General features: G+C 36.1%; 1 protein-coding gene across 9 annotated transcripts in view; it reads right to left on the minus strand.

The window, feature by feature from the left end:
• Positions 1-22,516, minus strand: part of EML4 (EMAP like 4) — a 160,749-nt gene that overhangs the window by 44,319 nt on the left and 93,914 nt on the right. For 8 of the 9 annotated variants that reach the window (XR_004971858.1, XM_036334748.1, XM_036334747.1 and 5 more), the window contains 5 exons: positions 11,447-11,570; positions 10,108-10,257; positions 4,684-4,753; positions 3,015-3,125; positions 80-175 (listed from right to left, as the gene is read on the minus strand). Coding sequence is in view for 8 of the 9 variants with exons in the window: in XM_036334748.1 (XP_036190641.1) it covers positions 80-175; positions 3,015-3,125; positions 4,684-4,753; positions 10,108-10,257; positions 11,447-11,570 (551 nt within the window). In the remaining variant the exon portion in view is untranslated. Of the gene's footprint in view, positions 1-79; positions 176-3,014; positions 3,126-4,683; positions 4,754-10,107; positions 10,258-11,446; positions 11,571-19,746; positions 19,836-22,516 lie in introns of those variants that run through there. The other variant, XM_036334752.1, reaches the window with a different exon arrangement.

Below are 22,516 nucleotides of genomic sequence, written 5' to 3' on the forward strand. Positions count from 1 at the left end.
AGGATATACAATATACTTCCAAGGATCTGCAAAACAAATAATGTATTCTAAAAGATAACTGAAACTTTTTTGGACTTACCTTTATTTCTGCTCCTTTTGACTTTTTCTGCCAATCCCACACAGTAAGCATATGCTCATTGGAGTCATCAATAACACATAAGTGAACACCTGAATCCTAAAGAAAAGTCAATTACAGGCATTTAAAATTTTTCAGATAAGGCTGACTTTCTAGGAACAAGTACCATATTATTAAAACAGTCAACATTAAGATAATCCAAAATCCTTTAAATGTATAATTCCTTGAAATATAGTGAATATACTACTAAAACTGATTTTCTTCAGAAATATAAAAGATTCTTTTAAAAAATATTTTCCAGTTTTAATTTTTTTCCCTAAGTTGATTTCTACTTGCCATCTAGCCACTTTTATTCAGAGATAGCAAATAATTCATTTTGAGGATTGTCCCCTAGTCCCCTCTTGCCTTCTTGTATTTAAAGTATAGTCCCTAGCCAGTGGATAGAGCGTGGGCTTGCGAACTGAAGGGTTCCAGGTTCAATTCTGGTCAAGGTTACATGCCTGGGCTGCAGGCTCGATCCTGCAGTAGGGGGCATGAGGAGGCAGCCGATCAAGATCAATGATTCTTTCCCATCACTGATGTTTCTCTCTCTCTCTCTCTCTCTCTCTCTCTCTCTCTCTCTCTCTCTCTCTCTCTCTCTCTCTCTCTCTCCCCCCCCTTCCTCTCTGAAATCAATAAAAATATATTTAAAAAATAAAAAATAAATTATAGTCCCTTGAGGTAGGCATGAACTGTATATAATTTTATAACTTTGTTCCTAAGTTTTTGTAGTAGATGAAACAAGCTAAAATTAATGGCCTGTTTTAAAGTTTGCCAATTTCAACTTTCCATGATATACATTAATATGAACAAACAAAATAAATAAAAGCATAATTAAATTCCTTTCTATTTATTTTTCCAACGTGATTTTCATTCACATAATTTAAGTCTCCCAGTTTAAGAAAAAAGAACTGAGGACATTAAAAAAATTATTTTTTCACCCAGCTGGTATGGCTCAGAGATTGAGCGTTGACCTATGAACCAGAAGGTCACAGTTCGATTCCCAGTCAAGGTTCATGCCCAGGTTTTGGACTCAGTCCCCAGTAGGGGGTGTGCAGGAGGCAGCCAGTCAATGATTCACTCTCATCATTGATGTTTTTATCTCTCCCTCTTTCCTGCCTCTCTGAAGTCAATAAAAATATGTTAAAAAAATTTTTTTTCTCTACTAGCATTTGCAGCATATACTTTAAATGTCTATGGAACAAAGAAATACTGTGATGAAGAGGAGAGGTACTTAGAAAGGTCAGAGTTTATTCTCTTCTCTTTATCTTTCTTTTAACCTGTACCAGAATGATTATCAAAACCAGGAAAAGTTAGAGTAGGAGGCAATCCAAGATAGTCTTAATATTTTAACAATATCAACAAGATGACAAAAGTTTCTGCTACAGAAATTTAAGTGAGGGAAAAAGGTAGCAAAAGTATTTCCTTTCTGTCCTGTCCTTTTATCTACTTTTCTAAATGCCTTTCTCCCAATTCCTGACTCATTTGACCTTTGACACTCAGTGCTTTCAAGGTAGCAAAATTCCCATATCCACCCAAATTTATCTTTTTGTTCTAAAAATGTCCCTTCCTCTTCATGTCGCACAAAACTCCCATAATCCAGAATATAGCTGCTGATACCTAGGAACTGAAGAGATTATATGAATACATGAATATATTCTAAAGTATGAATGGGACCCAATAAAACATGGAGGGATATTTATATTTGAAACCAAAAATTATGGATCCTGCTCTAGTTAGTGTGGCTCAGCTGGCTGGAGTGTCATCCCATACATCGAAAGGTCGCAGGTTCAATTCCTGGTCAGGGCACATATCTAGGTTGTGGGTTTGATTCCTAGCCGAGGTGAGTATGAGAGGCAACCCATTGATGTTTTTCTCTCTCTCTGTAAAACAAACAAAAAAAAGATGGAGCCTAAAATGTAGCTCTCCTACATTTAAATTAATATGTAGCTCTCCTACATTTAAATTAATATGAGCCCTAACTGGTTTGGCTCAGTGGATAGAGCGTCGGCCTGCGGACTACAAGGTCCCAGGTTCGATTCCGGTCAAGGGCATGTACCTTGGTTACGGGCACATCCCCAGTAGGGGGTGTGCAAGAGGCAGCTGGTCGATGTTTCTCTCTCATCGATGTTTCTAACTCTCTATCCCTCTCCCTTCCTCTCTGTAAAAAATCAATAAAATATATTAAAAAAAATTAATATGAAAGTTGAAATGAACAATTACATATAATTTAAGAGTGAAGAGATTGTTTAAATTAGTAACATCCTGTTTTATTTCTCCTCAGAATAAAGCTTCAAGGCTTAGGTAAGATTGTTAGATACTGAATTTTAAACTCATGTTGTCATTAATTCAGAGCCATGATAATTCATGATATTAGTGAATACAAAGTTCTGTTTTTTGCTCCAACATTACATTAAGAAAAGACAGTATTTGTGCATAATCAACATTTTTAAACTAGAGGCCAGTTGGGGAGGGGGAGATACGTGGGAGTTTAATGACAACATGAGTTTAAAATTCAGTATCTAACAATTTGTGCAAGTTTCAGGTCTGTGAATTTTCTAAATAAAATAGAGCTCTGTTATCCAAGCTAAACAAAAGCACAACTTACTGCTTGTTTTACTTTTACTATGCCAACCATGTATTCCTCCAACATTTCCCAATACTACACAGGAATTTTATTTTAGGACAGAAAAAAATTAAGTATAACTAAGTGTAATATTCTGGATCCTAGCTAAACCAAAGTACTTTAGTATTTAGGTTAAAATGCTGGCTATAGCTAATGTCCCATATTTCAATTCAGAGTTATCACTTTCTATGAACGCACAGACACAAAAATGAGCTTAACTTCTTTTTGGCTTCTTTGTACCGCTTGCTTACTCCTTTAAAAATTATTACTTACAGCTTTTGAAAAATCCAGGCACCCTACTCCACGCTCAAAAGTTCCAAGTCCAATAATCTGCAGTGTGGATAGACTAACTGAATCCCATACTCTGACATGGGGTTGCAGAGGCTGCAAAAACAAGGGGAAAAACACAAGATAGGACTCACTGGTATATAGGTGGATGCCAATGAATACCACTACAACACAAAACTGTTTACTGTCTTTAAAAAGTAATAGAGATGGATAAATATCTAATATAAAATAGCTACTACATTTAGACATGTTCTCAAAGAATCTTGAGCAGGTATTTTCTTCTCATACCATAAAAATAAGGATATAACAACAGTGATAATAGTTGTAGCAGCAAATGATTTGAATATTTCTCAAGTGCCATATACTATTCTAAGTATATCACATGTATTAATCAGTTTAATCTTCATAATTCTATGAGCTATTTACTATTACAATCACCATTTCATAAATGAGGAAACTGAGATATGAAGATTTAAATAACTTGTCCAAAGTTACACAACTATTAAAAGGTGGAGTTAGGATTCAGACCCAGGAAAATTTGCTCTGGATACCCTGCTTTTAGCATTACCTTTATTCCTGGGAAAAGAATACTTTTTAAAATCAGTGCTCAATAAACTGCTAAGCAAACAGTTCTTAAAACAGAATCTGGAACTGGAAGGGGTCTTATAAGTCTTCAAATATAATCCCTCCAAGTCCTTTTCATGAAAGAAACAAGCCAGAGAATGCCATGAGTACAGTCATATATTTCTAATTAATCATCATTAATATTCACTGTTGATCCTTACAAATAAGGGATTTGTTATTTAAGCCTATTTAGTAATACTAAATAGCAACTAAAAATTTTAAAGTGTTATCAGTGCTACTCATATATAAAATCAATTTAGGGAAATTGCAGTACCTACAGCAAACACTGATAACTTATTCTATGCTAAAATATATATATATATAACGCCCAGCCACCATGGTCAGTGGTTGAGCCTTAACCTATGAACACAGGAGGTCCTGGTTTGATTCCTGGTCAGGGCACATGCCTAGGATGTGGATAAATATCACATCCTAGGTAGGGGGTGTGCAGGAGGCAGCCAATTAATGATTCTCTCTCATCATTTATGTTTCTCTCTCTTCCCTCTGAAATCAATAAAAATATATATAAGTTAACAATCTTATCAGTATTCCCATTTTTAAAAATAAGTAGTTTCCTTGAGCACACTTGTTTGTGTTTTTTTTAAAAAAAAAAAAAATGTGTGTTTTTATTGATTTAGGAGAGGAAGAGAGAGAGAGAGAGAACTTCAATGATTAGAAAATCATTGATTGGCTGCCTCCTGAACATCCCACACTGGGAATCGAGCCCATAATCCAGGCATATGTCCTGACCAGGAATCGAACCATGACCTCCTGGTTCACACATAAGTCAATGCTCAACCACTGAGCAACACCAGCTGGGTGAGAACACTTGGTTTTTAGAAAAAAATATTTAAGTAGTATAATTCTCTTTTGGTTTTTAGAATGTTTTTACATTCTAATATTTTTCCTTGCTTATACTAGAAATCATAGTTAAATTTTAGAAGAATAAATTGAGATATAAAAGTTATCATCAATTCCATTCTAATAGTAATGGCACTAGGCACAGAAGGCATAAAACCATGACACTCACCCTTCCATCTTTATCCACTCCAGCTATCTGTCCAGTTGCAATCCTAATTTTGTCAGGATGTACAGCAAGGCTAAAAAGCAGTATTAACAGCAATTTTAAATACAGGAATCGTAAGAAACAGCAGAAATATGCCTTAGTATCAAAATTTTTCAAACAGTTTTTTAATCATTAAAAAATCTCCCAGTGACCTATTTCTTTCTTTAACAAATCAAATAAACATCAAGTATAAAAAGATTTCTAAGTTTTCAGTTGTACTTCTTTATTAAACTTGACAAATTAACAAAACACTAAATCTAAAGAAAATATTTATTCACAATTGTGCCTTAATAAATTAAAGTTTTCTTTTTTCCTTCTACCTACCCACCCTTCTTTCCCCTCTAGTAATCACCATGCTGTTGTGTTGCCTGTGACTATGAGTTTTGTTTTTGCTTAATTTCTTCACCTAAACTGGTTTCATATGTCCAAATTCCTTTCTAGTTCTGCACCTATGTACATATACATATTTCACATGGTTTTATTACAGTGAAGATGCATAGGCATTGTAATTTTAATCTAGTATTAAAACATGAGCATTAAAGGGTTTCAAGATGGTGGCAGAGTAGGTGGATCTTTCTTGCACCAAACTGGAAATAAAGCTAAACTGGGGAACATTCACCCTGAATTACCAACTAAAGAACAGTTGTAGAGGAGGCTTTTAAACAAGGAAGGGCAGAAACCACCTTGAGACTGAGAGGGAGGAAGGGAGAGAGAGAGAGAGAGAGAAACATTGATGTGAGAGAGAAATATCAATTGGTTGCCTCCTGTACGAGCCCTGAGTGAAGAGCAAACCCGCAACCTAGTACCTGTTCAACAGCTCGCACGATATAAGTGGGATTTAGCCTCATAGTCAGCCAGCCTGAGGGGAGATCCCACACACAAATGGGACAATAACAATCAAGACCCAATTACAAAAGGAGAACCAAAATAACCCATACAAATCAATACATGTGATACATCACATAAACAAAATGAAACATAAGAATCACTGATCATATCAACAGATACAAAAAAAGCATTTGATAAAATCCAGGACCCCTTTATGATAAAAACTCTCAGTAGGTGGGAATACAAGGGATCACACCTCAACATAATAAAAGCCATGTATAAAAACTCTACAGCCAATATAATGCTCAATGGGCAAAAACTAAAAGCATTTCTTTCAATATCAGAAACAAGACAAGGATGTCCACTTTCACTACTCTTATTCAACATAGTGCTGGAAGTCCTAGCCACAGCACTCAGATAAGAAGAAGAAATAAGGAGAAACTAAGATGGCGGCATAGATAAACACCGGGAAATTGCTGCCTCCCACAACAATTGAAAAATCTTCTAGGAACACAAAACGGACATCATCCAGAACTACAGGAAGGCTGGCTGAGTGTAAATTCTACAACTAGAAGGAAAGAAAAGCACACTGAGAGCCAGAGGAGCTGCGGAAGTAAAGTGCAGAGGTACGGGGGCTCGCGCGCACGGAAAGGGGCTGGCACCTGAGGACGCGGCTGTCTTTTTGAATCCGGAGGGAGTCACAAGCTCCCGACGGCTCTGAACTCCGGTTCCGGGAAGTCTCTGGGGACCCAGGACTCATACGGGGAGAAACTGGACTGTCTGGCAGCGGGCGAGCTTGAGGGCAGCTTTCCCTCAGAGGTGCTTGCAGCCGTTACCGGGACACTGACACACGCGACTCCTTAGGGCAGGGCTAAGGATCCGCCATAGCTGCTTGCTCCGCCCTTTGATTCCTTGAGACCCCGCCCCACCCAGGCTGCGGCAGAGGCTTTTGCATATGAATGCCCCGGCCCTTTGCAACCTGATAATTACTTAACTGCAGCCGGGCCAGACAGACCCAGAACTTCCAAGAGAAGGCCCAAGGCCCCACAGTGGCTTGCATTGCTTCACAGCTGAGCCTCATCAGGGCACCTCCAAACTCCAAAAAAGGAAGGGGAATCTGCAGTTCTCTTCGTAGCTCCTGCTGGGTAACCTCAGGCAGAGGCTAAATTAGCACCTCCTTAGATCCAAGAGCCACTGTACCCAGTGGTCAGAGGGGGACCATCCAGATCACAACTCCTCAGATCCATAAGGGACACACTCAGGGTGCAGACTCAGTGAGCACCAAAACCCCACTGAAGCAAGTCTTGCCCCAGAAGGGTGTCTCCAGCACAGAAGTTCTCCCACTGTAGACACAGCTGATTCTCACTGCCAATTGGCCTGGAGGTCAATCCCTCCCAGTGATCCTACAACAACCAAGGCATAACTACAACAAGACTGTGCACAAAGCCCACAAGGGGGTGCAACAAGAGTGTCCACCTCAGGTAACTGGGGAGGCTGAGACACTGGGCCCTACAGGACACCTAGCACACAAAGCCACTCTATAAACACAGGGAAGCAGTCAAAATGCGGAGACAAAGAAACACGTCACAAATGGCAGAAATGGAGGAAAGCAAACGACTGGATATAGAGTTCAAGGCCACGTTTATAAGGTTTTTCAAGAATTTTATGGAAACCGCCAATAAATTTAGTGAGTCCCTTAATAAGTATAGTGAGACCCTGGAGGACATGAAAAAGGACCAACTAGAAATTAAGCATACACTGACTGAAATAAAGAATAATTTACAGAGATCCAGCAGCAGACAAGAGGATCCCAAGAATCAAGTCAAAGATTTGAAATACAAAGAAACAAAAAATACCCAACCGAAAAAGAAAAAAGAAAAGAGATTCCAAAAATATGAAGATAGTGTAAGGAGCCTCTGGGACAACTTCAAGCGTACCAACATCAGAATTATAGGGGTACCAGAAGAAGAGAGAGGGCAAGATATTGAAAACCTATTTGAAGAAATAATGACAGAAAACTTCTCCCACCTGGTGAAAGAAATAGACTTACAAGTCCAGGAAGCGCAGAGAACCCCAAACAAAGGAATCCAAGGAGGACCACACCAAGACACATCATAATTAAAATGCCAAGAGCAAAAGACAAAGAGAGAATCTTAAAAGCAGCAAGAGAAAGACAGTCAGTTACCTACAAGGGAGTACCCATACGACTGTCAGCTGATTTCTCAACAGAAACCATGCAGGCCAGAAGAGAGTGGCAAGAAATATTCAAAGTGATGAATAGCAAGAACCTGCAACCAAGATTACTTTATCCAGCAAAGCTATCATTCAGAATAGAAGGTCAGATAAAGAGCTTCACGGATAAGAAAAAGCTAAAGGAGTTCATCACCACCAAACCAGCATTATATGAAATGCTGAAAGGTATTCTTTAAGAAGAGGAAGAAGAAAAAGGAACTCTTACCATTTGCCACAGCATGGATGGAACTGGAGAGCGGATAAATACCACATGATCTCACTCATTTGTGGAATATAATGAACAACATAAACTGATGAACAAGGACTGATACAGAGACGGAGAGGCATTGATTGGACTGTCGGGCCTTGGAGGGAAGGTAGGGGAGGGTGGGGGTAAGGGGGAAAGATCAACCAAAGGACTTACATGCAAGCATATAGGCCTAACCAATGGACACGGACAACGGGGGGGGGGGGGGGGGGTGAGGGCATGAGGGAGGGGGGGTAGAGGGTAACGTGGGGACAAGGACACATATGTAATATCTTAATCAATAAAAAATATATTAAAAAAAAAAGAAGAAGAAGAAATAAAAGGCGTCCAAATTAGAAAGGAGGTACTAAAATTGTCATTATTCACAGATGACATATTATACATAGAAAACCCTAAATAACCCACCAAAAAACTACTACATCTAATAAATGAAGTTGGCAAAGTAGCAGGATACAAAATTAATATTCAGAAATCGGTGGCATTTTTATACACCAATAACAAACTCTCAGAAACTAAAAAACAATCCAATTTACAATTGCAACAACAAAAAAGAAAGTACCTAGGAATAAACTTAACCAATGAGGTAAAAGACCTGTCTGTACTCGGAAAACTAAAGGACACTAAAGAAAGAAATAGAGGAAAATGCAACAAGTAGAAGCATATGCTATGTTCATGGATCGGAAAAATTAACATCATTAAAATGTTCATATTACTCAAAGCAATCTATATAGATTCAACATAATTCCTATTAATATACCAATGACATATTTCACAGATCTAGAACAAATATTCCAAAAATTTATTTGGAACCATAAAAGCCCCAAATAGCCTCAGCAATCTTGAGTAGCAAGAACAAAGTTGGAGGGTCACAATACCAGATATCAAACTATACTACAAAGCCACTGTAACCTAAATAGCCCGGTACTGGCACAAGAACAGGCATACAGATAAACTAAACAGAACAGAGAGCCCACAAATCAACCCACGCCTTTATGGTTAATTAATATTTGACAAAGGAGGCAAGAGCATTCAGTGGAGTACAAACAGTCTCTTCAATAAATGATGTTGAGAAAACTGGACAGTTAACATGCAAAAAAAGTGCAACTAGACCATCAATTTATACCATACACAAGAAAAAATAAAAATGGATAAAAGATGTAAGTTGAGAAACCATAAAATTCCTGAAGAAAACACAGGCAATAACATTTCAGACATCTCTCAGAGCATTATTTTTGCTGATATGTTTCTGAGGGAAATATAGGAATAAATAAATAAATGGGACTACATCAAACTAAAAAGCTTCTGCACAGGAAAATAAACCCTCAACAAAACAAAAAGGGAACCCACAATATGGGAGAAGATATTCACCAATGATTCATCTCATAAGGGGTTAATTTCAATATATATAAAAGAACCAATACAGATCAACACCAAGAAGACAGACAATACAATTAAAAATGGGCAAAGGACCTGAACAGGCACTTCTCCAAAGAGTACATATAGATGGCCAATAGACATCTGAAAAAATGCTCAAGGTCACTAACCATCAGAGAAATGCAAATTAAAGCTACAATGAGGTATCACCTAACACCTGTCAGAATGGCTACTATCAAGAAATCAGCAAATGACAGGAGCTGGAAGAATTGTGGAAAAAGGGAACCCTAGTGCACTGTTGGTGGGAATGCAGACTGGTGCAGCCACTGTGGAAAACAGTATGGAGTTTCCTCAAAAAACTAACAATGGGACTGCTTTTTAAAATATATTTTTTTATTGATTTTTAGAGAGGAAGGGCATGAACCTGGGGGTTGCAGTTTGATCCCTGGCCCAGTCAGGGCTCGTTCAGGAGGCAACCAATCAATATTTCTCTCTCACATTGATGTTTCTCTCTCTCGCCCCTTCTCTCCCTTCTTTCCACTCTCTAAAAGGCAATGCCCGTAATATCATTAAATTCTGAGGTGTCCACAATAAATCATTTCCAATAAAACCAAGATTTTTAAAACCCCCCAAAATAAAAATGAGAGCATGAAATTAAAGAATGAACAATGTTAAATGATACCAACCATTTTACACAGTCTGTATGACCCAGGTAGTGCCGTTGAGTTCTTTCCTCATAATTAAATAGTACTACTACTGATGCTATGAAATAAACTATTTCCCCGGTAGGAAGAAGGTAAACATTAGCTCGACAGTCCTTTCCTCTATAACCATATCTTAAAAGAAAGAGTCAAGGTTTTAAACAAGCACAATATTCAAGGTGTTAAATTAACAATTTTTTCAAGGATACTTAAAGATATCAGAAAGGTATAATGTAAGAGGACTGGCCTGGAATTTGAAAACTCATGTTTGCCAGTGTACTTGAATCTTAATTTCCCCCATTTAATAGACAAATAAATATAGATTGAGTTCCTGATGTGTCAGGCACAGAGCTAAACATACAAACCAATGTGAGGCCTATGTCTCTGGAGCTTAGGCTCTGGCAAAAATGACAAAAACAAACACCAATTATATCATTAGAAATTGTGGGGGGAAAATAACAGCATGGTAGAAGAATAAAAGGACCTAAATGGAGAGAAAAAGAGAGATCAAAAGAAGGGCTATCTGAGAAAGTGACATTTATGCTTGACCTAAATGATAAAGCAGAGAGTGCCAGGCACAGTTTGGTAGGCAGGGTATATGTTAAACAGTTGTACAGAATTACAGGATTGGAGAGATTTCCAAGCTAATTTCTGCCAAAAGGAGGGAATGGTTCAAGGGGTGGGGAAAGGGGATGTAGGAGAACAGAGACAGAAAGCAGAGTTCAAGCTATTAGCTCCCTTCCCCTTCACTGTGAATTTCTTAGATGTTCTAAGAAAAGGGAGAATTTCTAAGTGAAATTAGGAGAGCACTGTTTCATATAGTCATTTTTTTTTTTTTTTAAAGTCTGGCTAAGAACACAAGTTAATACTGGAATTAAAAGAACCTTGTTAATTTGAACTCTTAATTCATATTTCCTAGGTTACAAAATACTTAACTGACGTTTTCTTATTTAATTCTCACAACAGACCCGTGAGGTAGGAGTTATTAACCTCTATTTCAAGTGAAGAAAGTAAGTTTTCCTGGGGGTAAGTGGCAGAGCCAAGACTCAGACACTAGTCTTCCAATTTCAGTCCAATGCCTTTGCTATCACATCACAAGTACCTACTGTAATGATCTTAAAATATCGCTTGCCCTATCAAAGACATTAATTTTGGTGATTTTAAATTGCTCATAGCAAAATATATAAAATATATGAAAGGATCAGAGGCTGGTGTGCTTATTACATTTACTTTCTGATGTAAAAATCATTTTGATGGAGGTTAGGTAAACTAATTTTCTTAAATGAAGCCAGCGAATTTGCTGTCATGGTAGAAAAAAGGATACACCCACTCCAGTCTGAGCTTCTCAGGGGGCAGTTCTGCTCTGATGTCATCATAGTTGTCAACATCAGAAGGAATAAACATTGTAATTGGCCGACCTCGCATAAACATTTTAATATAGTCTCCTTCTGTTGAAACACAAGAGAAAAATTAAGTCAGAGATGTCTTTTCTGAATAACCACAGAAAAGTGATTAATGTAATGTGATAAAAATAGCTACTTTAGAGTTCTAGTCTTATTATATATCATTGTTTTTGTGTATAAAAATCTAGACCAAAACATTGTAAGAAAAAACTTTTTTTTCCCTTAAATGAGAGTAACTATTTTCATAATTAAAATATTTATGTACATAAGTTGACACATTTCAACAAGGCCAGGAAGGTTGAAGTAGAAAAATGCAAAGAAAATAATTTTGTCATGGAAGTTTACCTAACAGCTGAAAAGAAGAAAGAGATTATCAGGGTAGACAACAACCATGTCTATCACACCATTTGATTAACCTACTGATGATTTAATGACTTACAAAAAATATAGTCTCAGAACATTCCAGAAGGAGAGGAGTCAAATACCCTCATAAGTCAGGATGGGGAGAGAGACTCAGAGCTCTGCTATACAAGGCTGTGAGAAGAGCTGGGAGGGAAAAGATGACCAATGTCCCTCACTTTACAATTGGGCCTACAATCAGCCTTGGGTCTAAGCAATTAAATTCAATTATAATACAATAATATTTTAAAGACAATGCTAGGAAACAGTTTCTGTTTAACAGGCTAGGTCCTAAAACATCTTTTATTTCATAAACCAATGGCTGTTTATAAGATCTACAATAGTCTAAAACTAAAAATATCAAAAAGACAACTCTAGAATCAAATCAATCTTTATTGTACACCTTTTACAAGTGGTACAATATTTCACTTAACTAAACAAATGAAATTATTACTTATGCTTTAAAAAAAAAGACACCAAAAAGCCCCAGTATTCCCGCCTACATACAGATAGGTTTAATAAATGTTGTAGTGGGTGCAAACTAGTTACAAAAGAACCTAAAGAGAAGGAGAAAATAAGAAACCGAGTACAAAGCATAGGAAGTGTCTATCACTTGCCAACTTGTCTGGTAATATGAAAACAGACTAGACCAGGGGTGGGTAACCTTTTTGTGAGTGCGTGCCAAAACCAGCAAAATCTGACTCAAAATTCTTCTGCGTGCCAACCCTAATTTTTTGAGAACATGTTACACCTACTTGATATCTCTTAAGGTGTACATATGTGAAGAATCTTGAAGAAATAAAATTCATTCGAGCGACAAAAACACAGTATATGATGATGAAAAATACATTTATTTTTTAATGTATACATGTACACTGATAGTCCAACAGAAAACTTTATGACTCCGTTGGATATCATCAGTGGGACTTTTGCTGCTGCATCACTGATGACAGAGATTTTACATCAGGTTTATATTTCGTGACCTTCAGAGATATGCATGAGCTACTACTTTCATCCTTCAGGCTACTCCTATTACGAGACTTAACAAAGGTCATCACTGAGAACAAAGATTCACAAGCGTATGTGGATGAAAACATGGAGAGTAACGCTGTTGCAAAGTTTTTTAAACAGAAAAAATTTTCTGGAATGGCATTCCAAGTCCTCAATAGTTCGTTTTCGACACTTCTCTCTGGTACTCCTGTCTCTAATCGCTTTTTTTCAATGTTTTCCAAGTCAACTCTAAGGTCAATAAATTTCTGCTTCTAAATTGAGCTACTATGAAATTCAATCAACTGCATTTCAAAATCAGCCATGTCTATCCATGAAAACATTTGTAAGTTTAGTTCCTCCAGTTTCATGCTGTCTGGAAACCTCATGAATTTTGCTGTCTCTTCCAGTTCTCTGAATTTCGCAAATCTTGAGAAGAACTGCTCAATAGTTGTCTTGATGATGTTTAAAAAAGCTTTGAAGGCTTTGACAGTCTGTTCTGTCATCTTTTGGGAGGTCTTTGATGTGCCTCTTGAAGTTTGGGAAATATCTAAATCTCTCACCATTCACATCCCTTTTAAAGACTTCCAGTTTCTTTTCAAAAGCCTTTATATAATCAAACATAACATCAAGTGTCTTGCCAGTTCCTTGTAATTTAACATTTAAGTCATTCAAATGTTCACAAAAATTGTAAATGGAAGATTATAGAGAGGGTTTCGAGTGCCAGCAAAAGTTACTGGTGTGCCATGTTTGGCACACGTGCCAGGGGTTGCCCACCCCTGGACTAGACACAGACTGAAAATGTGGTCATCAACCAGAGGTTGATACAACCTTAGGACCTCTAATAATGACTACACTGCTAAGGAGAAGAGTACATAATACCTCAATACTTTATATAATGCAAACCGAAGAAGGAAAGATACATTACTTTGCTGAATATCTACAAGTATTTCTTCAGAGTTGGACTGAAAAAATTATGCTTGTTATGGGTGAGAAGTTCAAGTTATTTTTATTATTATTACTCACAGTGTGCTCAGCCTCTCAAACCTAAGAACAGGCTAACACCTCCCACGCCACGATTTTAACACCACATGATATATGTCTTTATTACTTCTGAATCTGAGAGTGGGCTCTGCTTCCTGGTGATTTTTAGCAGAGCTGAACTTTGATAACTAAATGATTACCAGCTGCAACTATTTCCCTTCTGCAACCATCCTTATCTGTATTTCCTTGTCCTCCCCCACCCCCCAAGTTTGCTTTCTTATCAATGTGAATTTGTTATGTAATTTGCAATTGTTTTTAAATTCTTAAAGGCAGATATCCTGTCCTTTGGAATTTCTCCCAGAATCTTTGATCACATATATATATCATAAATGCTTTCTGAATAAAAAATAAAGCATTTAATAGATGCTTCTATCACCTCTTAGAGTAGATTGTATGTCCAGCAAAGGGAATAGGTTTAGGATAGTATAAAAGAAAAAAACAAAACAAAAATGCTCACCTTTGCCAACAGAATACCATACTGATTTCTTTACCAACTTCTCATCCTAATTACTGTAATAAGCCAACTTGCAGTTAACTACTTTCTTAAATCTAAACCTCCTTTAATCAGATTTCTATTTGGTGTTTTGTTTACAACTGTGATTATCATAAAAATTACTTGAAAATATCAGATATGGGAGCTTGTTTAAGCATTTTAGATTATTTTTACTGCCTGGAAAAGTCTTTTCTTTGAGAAAAGATAGAAAAAAAGTCTATTCCAACAATATAAACACATAAAACTTCTAAACACTGGCTAAACTGCTGAAAACTTCTCTGAACTAAGCAAAATATGGTTGTATTTTAAAAACTCTCTCAGATCACACATTTAAATGCTCAAAAAAAGTTATTTTAAGCACTAAATGGAAAAAATGTTCATTACATCTGCATATACCAAGTTGTATTCAATTTTTCAAAAGAAATTAAAAAAAATAAACTTTAGATGTCAAAACATTTTTTATGTTAAAAACTATTGTTCAGTCTTATTTCTTTATTAACATTCTCTTTGTCTCATAATATAAAGGTAACTAATAACAAGTTACATGGACATGAAAGGGGAGAACCTTTCCACCTTGGTGGTGTTTCTGCTGTAGGCAAGGTCACCGTTTTCCTCCTTGAGGTTGGATTCAGTTTACCAAGCGCTCAGCATTCTGCACAGTCAGCCCTCTGCGTCCTGCACATTCTTTTCACTTGTTACAGAAAACCAGGGCTTGCTGGACCACTGCTGTGGTGAAAACGCCCTGAGAACTTCCTGGCAATGGTATCGGCGCTCATTGATAAATCCATCACTTGTGCACATGCCGATTCTCGTTTTTCAAAAAGTCAATTGAAAAAGTGGTTTTAAAAACAGAAAGATGTGTCCTTGACTTTTTTGTTTCCTCTCACAAAAGATTCCCTGGGATTTTCAAGAGGCTAGAATTATGATATTCTTTTTTTTTATTCTTTTTTAATAATTTAAGTTCATTATTGTTTAAAGTATTACATAGTCTCCTTTTCCCCCCATTGACCTCTCCTAGATGTCAAAACATTTATTCTTCTAGCTCTTTCTCAATTCAGTACAGTAGAAAGAGAATCAGGAGCCCACAGGGGGATAATAAAAACCTGTATATGAAATTCTAATGAAAAAGGATTAAGGAGAGGCTTCAACTTCACCTTAAATGCTTTATTTCTAAAAAAAACAAACAGAACAAAACACAAAAAACAACAAACAAATCCCTACAGTCTGAGTCAAACAAAGCAAAATATAAAGATCTAATAGATCTGGGTGGCCACTATACAGGGGTTAGCTATATATTATTTGCATACATTTTCAGTAAGATTAAAATATTTCACAATCCTTAAAACATTTAAAAAGCATTATTAAAAGAAATACTCAAAATAATATTTTTGGTGAAACAGTTCCCTGAGGAGCCAATTATAAGTATAGTTCAGGAATGTGCAACATGATTTATTTTACTTTGCCTTTTCTCCCAATCTTGGTATATGTCACTGATCAACTGTACCTCTTTTCTACTAACCCTAATCACAAGTTTCAAAATTATTTTCAAAGTGCTTCAGGAAAATAGTTAATTGTGACAGTGAGCAACACATCATAAAGTCTAATTGCCATTTCTGGACAAAATGGATTTTTAACTATGTTATCTTAGTTAATTGATATGCTTTAGGAATGAAGATTTTTCTGGTTAATTAGATTTTGAGTTTAGATTTTTTTTAAACTTATGCTTATAGTTGTGAAAATATGATATGGGTGAAAAGTTTTCAACCACAATAAAATAAATATGCGTAAGACTAGGATGTTCTCTTATGACAAGTCATTATTTCCCATGTCCAAAGGGAGCAGTTGGGGCTTTTTTTCAGTTAAAAATAAGGAAAAAAGATCTTAAGAACATATATTATTAAAAGTGGGGGCAGTTCATATATATAAAAAATTGGAGAGCCTTTAAACATATTTTAATCTATAAGATTGTTACCAACAACATCAAGAAATCAGATCTTTGCTTTTCCAGGGCTTTAAAAAAAATCTCCAATGGAGAAAACGTGTTCTTTTTTATCTCCTTTTAAAATATAGAGAATACTTAGACAAGCCCAGACCTAGGGATCTAAGTAATGTTTATTTAGCCCATTTTAAGAGGTCCAATATCTAAGTTTTAGAAGTATTTTTTTTAAATGCAATATTTGGTTTCCTGTCCTTCCTGCTAGTCAAACTAAAACAGACTTAAAGCGAGCACCATTTTCCTTAATTCTGAAATTGCAAAATTGTGGGTACCATCTCAGTAACAGCAAGGAAAGATACTACCTGTAGCTCAGTTAAGGGCTTTTTGACTTTTTGTTTGTTTCTTTCTTTCAAACTGTACACCCTCGTAGCAGGTGAGAATATACTCTCTCTCAATAGGTAACAATATAGAGACAGTGTCAGTAGGACTATTAGCCTATATACCAGTGATGGCAAACCTATGACACGCGTGTCAGAGGTGACACGCGAACTCATTTTTTTGGTTGACTTTTCTTTGTTAAATGGCATTTAAATATATAAAATAAATATCAAAAATATAAGTCTTTGTTTTACTATGGTTGCAAATATCAAAAAGTTTCTATAAGTGACACGGCACCAGAGTTAAGTTAGGGTTTTTCAAAATGCTGACACCCCAAGCTCAAAAGGTTCGCCATCACTGCTATATACTTTATAGGTAAGTTTTAGTTATTTTTTCAGATACAATGCTCAATTTACACAGGTATGATCAGGTTTTTGGACAGAATGTCTGGAGCCAACAGGTCAGAAAACAATGTAAGGCACTGAACAAAAGCACCTGCATTCAAATTCTTTAAATAGTAGATTAAAACAAGTTAGTGAAGGAATGGGGGTGAGGGGGAAGATTATTCTCCATTTTCTATTTGCTGCAAGAAAGAACTTTCAAAAGTTATTAGAGACCCTTAGTGCTGTCTAGTATAGAGGGAAATGAGGTCCAAAGTCTCAGTTACAAGAAAAAATTATCAGATGAACAATGTTTCATGTTTTTAAATAATTCCTTTTGGCAAATGGAATTTTGGGCTTCTCTTCAACTTACACTCATAATTTTAATCATTATAGGATTCTGATTCTTTAAACTTCAGTGGTACAAGTCACTTTACCACTAACTAGGTCTCATGCTTACGCTTTCCTCTATACCACTTTGCTTCCCTTTCCTAAATGAGGTCTTAATGAAGCTTCTGTTCCTTAGAATCAATCAGAATTTTATAAATGTAATGAGTAACAAGTACAAAATTGTATGCACACTACAACCAATGATCTCCTTGCTGATTCTTAACAGCAAGAAAGATCTTGTCTTAGGGCTCATGTACTTCCAGATTTCTCTGCTCATGAAATTCTTTTCTCCAGATAGACACATATTTTATACTAAGTATTTATTATCTGCTTCTTATATGCAGAATATGTTTCACAAAGTTCAGACATTATAACTGATGAATCCTGGAGTGCCTAGGATAGGTCTTGATAAAATAAGCACTTGTTAAATAAGTATTTGTTAAATGAATGTTTAAAATGTGTATCTGATTTCACTTAGCATGATACCTGTGAAATAAGTCAGTCAGAGAAAGACAAGTATCACATGATTGCACTCATATGTGGAATCTAAGTAACAAAATAAATGGATAAATGGAATGGATCCAGAGACATGGAAGCATACTAGAACAGAGTGCGGAATCTCAGAGGGAAGGTGGGGAAGGATGGTTGGGTGGGAGGTAATCAACCAAAAACCTTGTATGCATATATACATAACCCATGGACACAGACAATAGGGTGCTGAAGGCCTGGGGCGCAAAGGGCAGAGGCGGGCTGGGGAAGGTCAATGGGGGAAAGGGGAGAACATATGTAATACTTTCAACAATAAAAAATTATTTTAGCCCTAACCGGTTTGGCTCAGTGGATAGAGTGTCGGCCTGAGAACTGAAGGGTCCCAGGTTCGATTCCGGTCAAGGGCATGTACCTTGGTTGCGGGCACATCTCCAGTAGGGGATGTGCAGGAGGCAGCTGATCGATGTTTCTCTCTCATTGATGTTTCTAACTCTCTATCCCTCTCCCTTCCTCTCTGTAAAAAGTCAATTAAATATATTAAAAAAATTATTTTAAAAAAGTGTATCTGATAAAGAATAAAGAAATACATCAGAACTGGACTAGCTTTTAAAATTATAAGATTACTTAAGAGTTTTCTTTTTCCAATTTTATAAATGATTTTATATTTTTAGATTATTTGAACTGTGTGGCTACAACAAATTACCGAAGGCATTTAGACAGTTATGTATTTCAAAATGACTTGTACTTTTCATCTGAAGCCATTTTTAGACAGGTAGCTTAGTAGCTAATAAATTGTCAATTACGTCTCAATTTTCTAAAATATAATAACTATTTTTCCCGCTAAATACACCTGTAACTAGGATGTTACTGCATGATTTGACAATTAAGCAAGAATGAATCTAATCTTAGAGCAATGAAACCCGCTATAAGAGGAAGAGTGTGACTTGGTGGTTGATGAGTTTCCTTTTCCTCAATTAAGCAGATTTCTCTCCAATAGGAATCTGAGTCATTCAGGTTCTTAATATGATCAGACAATTATTTGCTAAGACACTATACAGAAAAAGTGACAAAAGATTATCCAAGCCTGAAAAAAACACACAGTAATACGCAATAACTTGAGGGCATTCATGTGAAACTTATTTTCCATATTTAAAAAAGGATATATGGATAACCATTATAAGGATGAGCTTATAGGCTGTATTCATTTTGCTTATTACAAAATTTGTCAGATTATCTATTTCCCCCAATAAATAATTTTATAAAAGTTAGCTCAAAAAGCTTTCTAATTAATAACTTACTAAATGAGTAGTATTGTACTAGAAACCTAACTGCTACATCTAACAATAAACAGTCCTACAGGAAAATTTCTTCAGTTTAACTTGATGTGCTAAGTCTTTATTTCTTTTGCGATGGTAGCAGAATGTGCCAGAAATAGAAAGAAGAGTAATGAAAGTGTTTAGGCTTCTGGGATTTGAGTGTAGATAAAGATCTAAGTCAGTAAGAGCCTCTTTTCAGTGGTCTAACCTGTCCTTCCACCCACACCTAGCTTCAGAGATTGCCCTGTATACATCCCATTCCACCTTCCAGTGCTTTCACGCACGGTTTCCTTCCTTCTGCCTGAGTGCTGATCAGAACATGCAGCTTACATACAGCTCTTCTCCTACTACTCTGCTGTGGCTGAAGGACGCAGGCCTTTGAAGTAAAATTTTCCCTGCTACCACTCACCTAAACGTATCAAATGTAAATAGGCTTCTTCCCAAATCAAAACAGATGGCTTGGAGCAAGTCATACTTGTCATTGTCAAAAAGAGCTAAAGAAATCAATAAATCATATTTTAAAGAGTGTCTAAAAATAACACGTTTTGGATTAATACCTAAGGTGTAAGTAAATGTGCTGTGAAATACGCTATCCAAAATGAATACCAAACTTTAAAAATATATCTACAATTTTATCAAATGAAGGTTATCTATTTAATGGTCATCTTTTCATCTTACAACACATTTCAGTACAAGGATGTAACAACTAAAACTTACTTGATTCGATGTGCCAGGTACTATGTTTAAACATTTTATTATCTTTATTTTTATAATAATCATTTAGAATTTATTATTGTCTCATGAGAAAACAAATAACTTAAGAAAATGGCTTACTAGATAGAGCATTGGCCTGTGGACTAAAGGGTCCTGGGTTCAATTTCGGTCAAGGGCATGTACCTTGGTTGCAGGCTCCATCCCTGGCCTCAGCTGGGGTGCGGGCAAGAGGCAACCAATCTATGTGTCTCTCTGCCTCTCCACCTTCCTTTCACTTTCTCTAAAAATCAATGGGGAAAAATATCCTCAGGTGAGGATAAACCTCCCCCCACAAAAAAGAAGTAGTAATCTTAAGTCACAAAGCTAAATAATGGTGAATCCATTCTCTGGACTCCAAAATACATGTGTTTAAACAGTTACAGTCAAGCATGTCAAACTCGTGTTTATTTAAATGAGGCATGAGGCCCGCTGGCTGCGAGTATGACATGCTTGGTACACTATGTGGCTTGCTACACAGCAGATTAAGTCTTACAGACAATTTAAGTGTATCTGTTCAAAACCAAACTCTTACTCTTTTCTATACATCTACTCTTCCTCAAATGTCACTTTAGTAGATGCCTCTGATCTAGTTGCTCAAGCTAGCCTTCATAGATTCCCCTCTGTTCCTTATCTCTTCTACCCCACCTATTAAACTATCTAGAATCCATCTACTTCTTTCTAAAGATTCTTACAGATTCTGTCTCAATCTCAGTCAGGCCTGTACTGCCTAACAAGCTGAAATACAAGACTTCTCCCTAAAGATACACTCTAGTGTTAAGAGTACACTACAGATAGAATATAACTCATTAAAGTGCAAAGGAACTGACTCAAATTCCAAAAAAATAAAAATCTAAATGCAAGCAACAATTGATATTCAATTCCAACATCTGGGACAATCTTTTTGAGGTAAAAAATTCTTATAACAGAATTTATTTTTCTATTATCTTTTCCAGCTTTCCATTCCATCAATCTTTCTAGACACAGGCATTAAAACCCTGTTTAGTGATGCTTTTATAGCAAAAATCTTCCCTTTTAAATACATTTATTTACTTCCATAACTGAAGAGTATTGAAAACTGTTACCAATTCAAACCATTCACTTATTACAATACTAATCTTAAGTTCCTTTTTCCTTCCAAAGAACATACTTCAACATGAGAAAAAGGCAGCTAGCCCTTTCTCATTTATCCTATAGGATTTTACAAAATTTAAGCTCTTTAGCAAAACATGTAATAATAAAAGCACCTTTTTATAGTTATGGTGTCTTCTATTTTTAAAGTACTTTCATATATAGAGGATAAGCAAAAGTAGGTTTACAGTTGTGAGTACACAAAATAGTTTATAAAACTACTGTAATAATCATAATCTGCATATCTAGTTCCATATGAACTGTAAACCTACTTTTGCTCACCCCTGTATATTATTTCATCCTTCAGCAGCCATGTGACGTAAACTTTATAGTTATTATTCTCATATTAGAAAACTCTAAGAGACATTGACATTTTGCCTAGGTCACAAGGCTAGAAGAACCAGGACTAAACACCCAACACAGAGATTTTCTATTCACAGCTCTTTCCACTACATATCACTACTTCTATTTTTAAAAAATGTTTTGATATACAGAAATAAAAACTGTCTTTGTAAATAAAAATCTTATTATTTCCTTCAACTATTTCAATCACTGCTTAGTCTATACTTAAATTATAAAAGAGGGAGAAAGTAAGCCCTAACTAAAGGTGAGGAATGCCAGCTAAAATCAACTTCATTTAAAATCTCTAAGAAAAAGAAATAATCCAAAGAAGATTACAAATAAATATTTCTCCTGTTATTGAAACTAGAGAAGGTAAAAATTCATAGAAATCAAGTTAAATCTCAGCAAAAATGTTAACCATAATGTATCTGGTTAATGTAAGTCAGAAAATAAAAATAACTACAACACACAGAAACGAACTGTAAAAAGCATGCACAAAAAGGACATGCTTTCATTTAGAGAGCATGCTTCAATTAAATCTGCAGGCAATCTAAGGGGGATGTAAAACTGATGTATAAAACATACCTACTTTGCAATTAAATTAAATACACATTTACAAAAGTCTCTCATTTTTCGGTCAGAACAAGTCAACAGCAGCAAGTAGCCAGAAATTATAATTAATATAAAAACATTTAAGAAAAAATGGATTTTCTAGATTCATATTTTCAGTCTGAGCTTCAAAAAATAAGTGAGCCCTGGCCGCTTTGGCTCAGTGGATAGAGCGTCGGCCTGCAGACTGGAGGATCCTGGGTTTGATTCCGGTCAAGGGTACATGCCTGGGTTGCGGGCTTGATCCCCAGTAGGGGGCATGTGGGAGGCAGCCAATCAATGATTCTCTCTCATCATTGATATTTCTCTCTTTTCCTCTATGAAAGCAATAAAAACATTAAAAAAAA

The sequence above is a fragment of the Myotis myotis genome, unplaced genomic scaffold, assembly GCF_014108235.1.
Source record: "Myotis myotis isolate mMyoMyo1 unplaced genomic scaffold, mMyoMyo1.p scaffold_m19_p_14, whole genome shotgun sequence".
NCBI lineage: Eukaryota > Metazoa > Chordata > Mammalia > Chiroptera > Vespertilionidae > Myotis > Myotis myotis.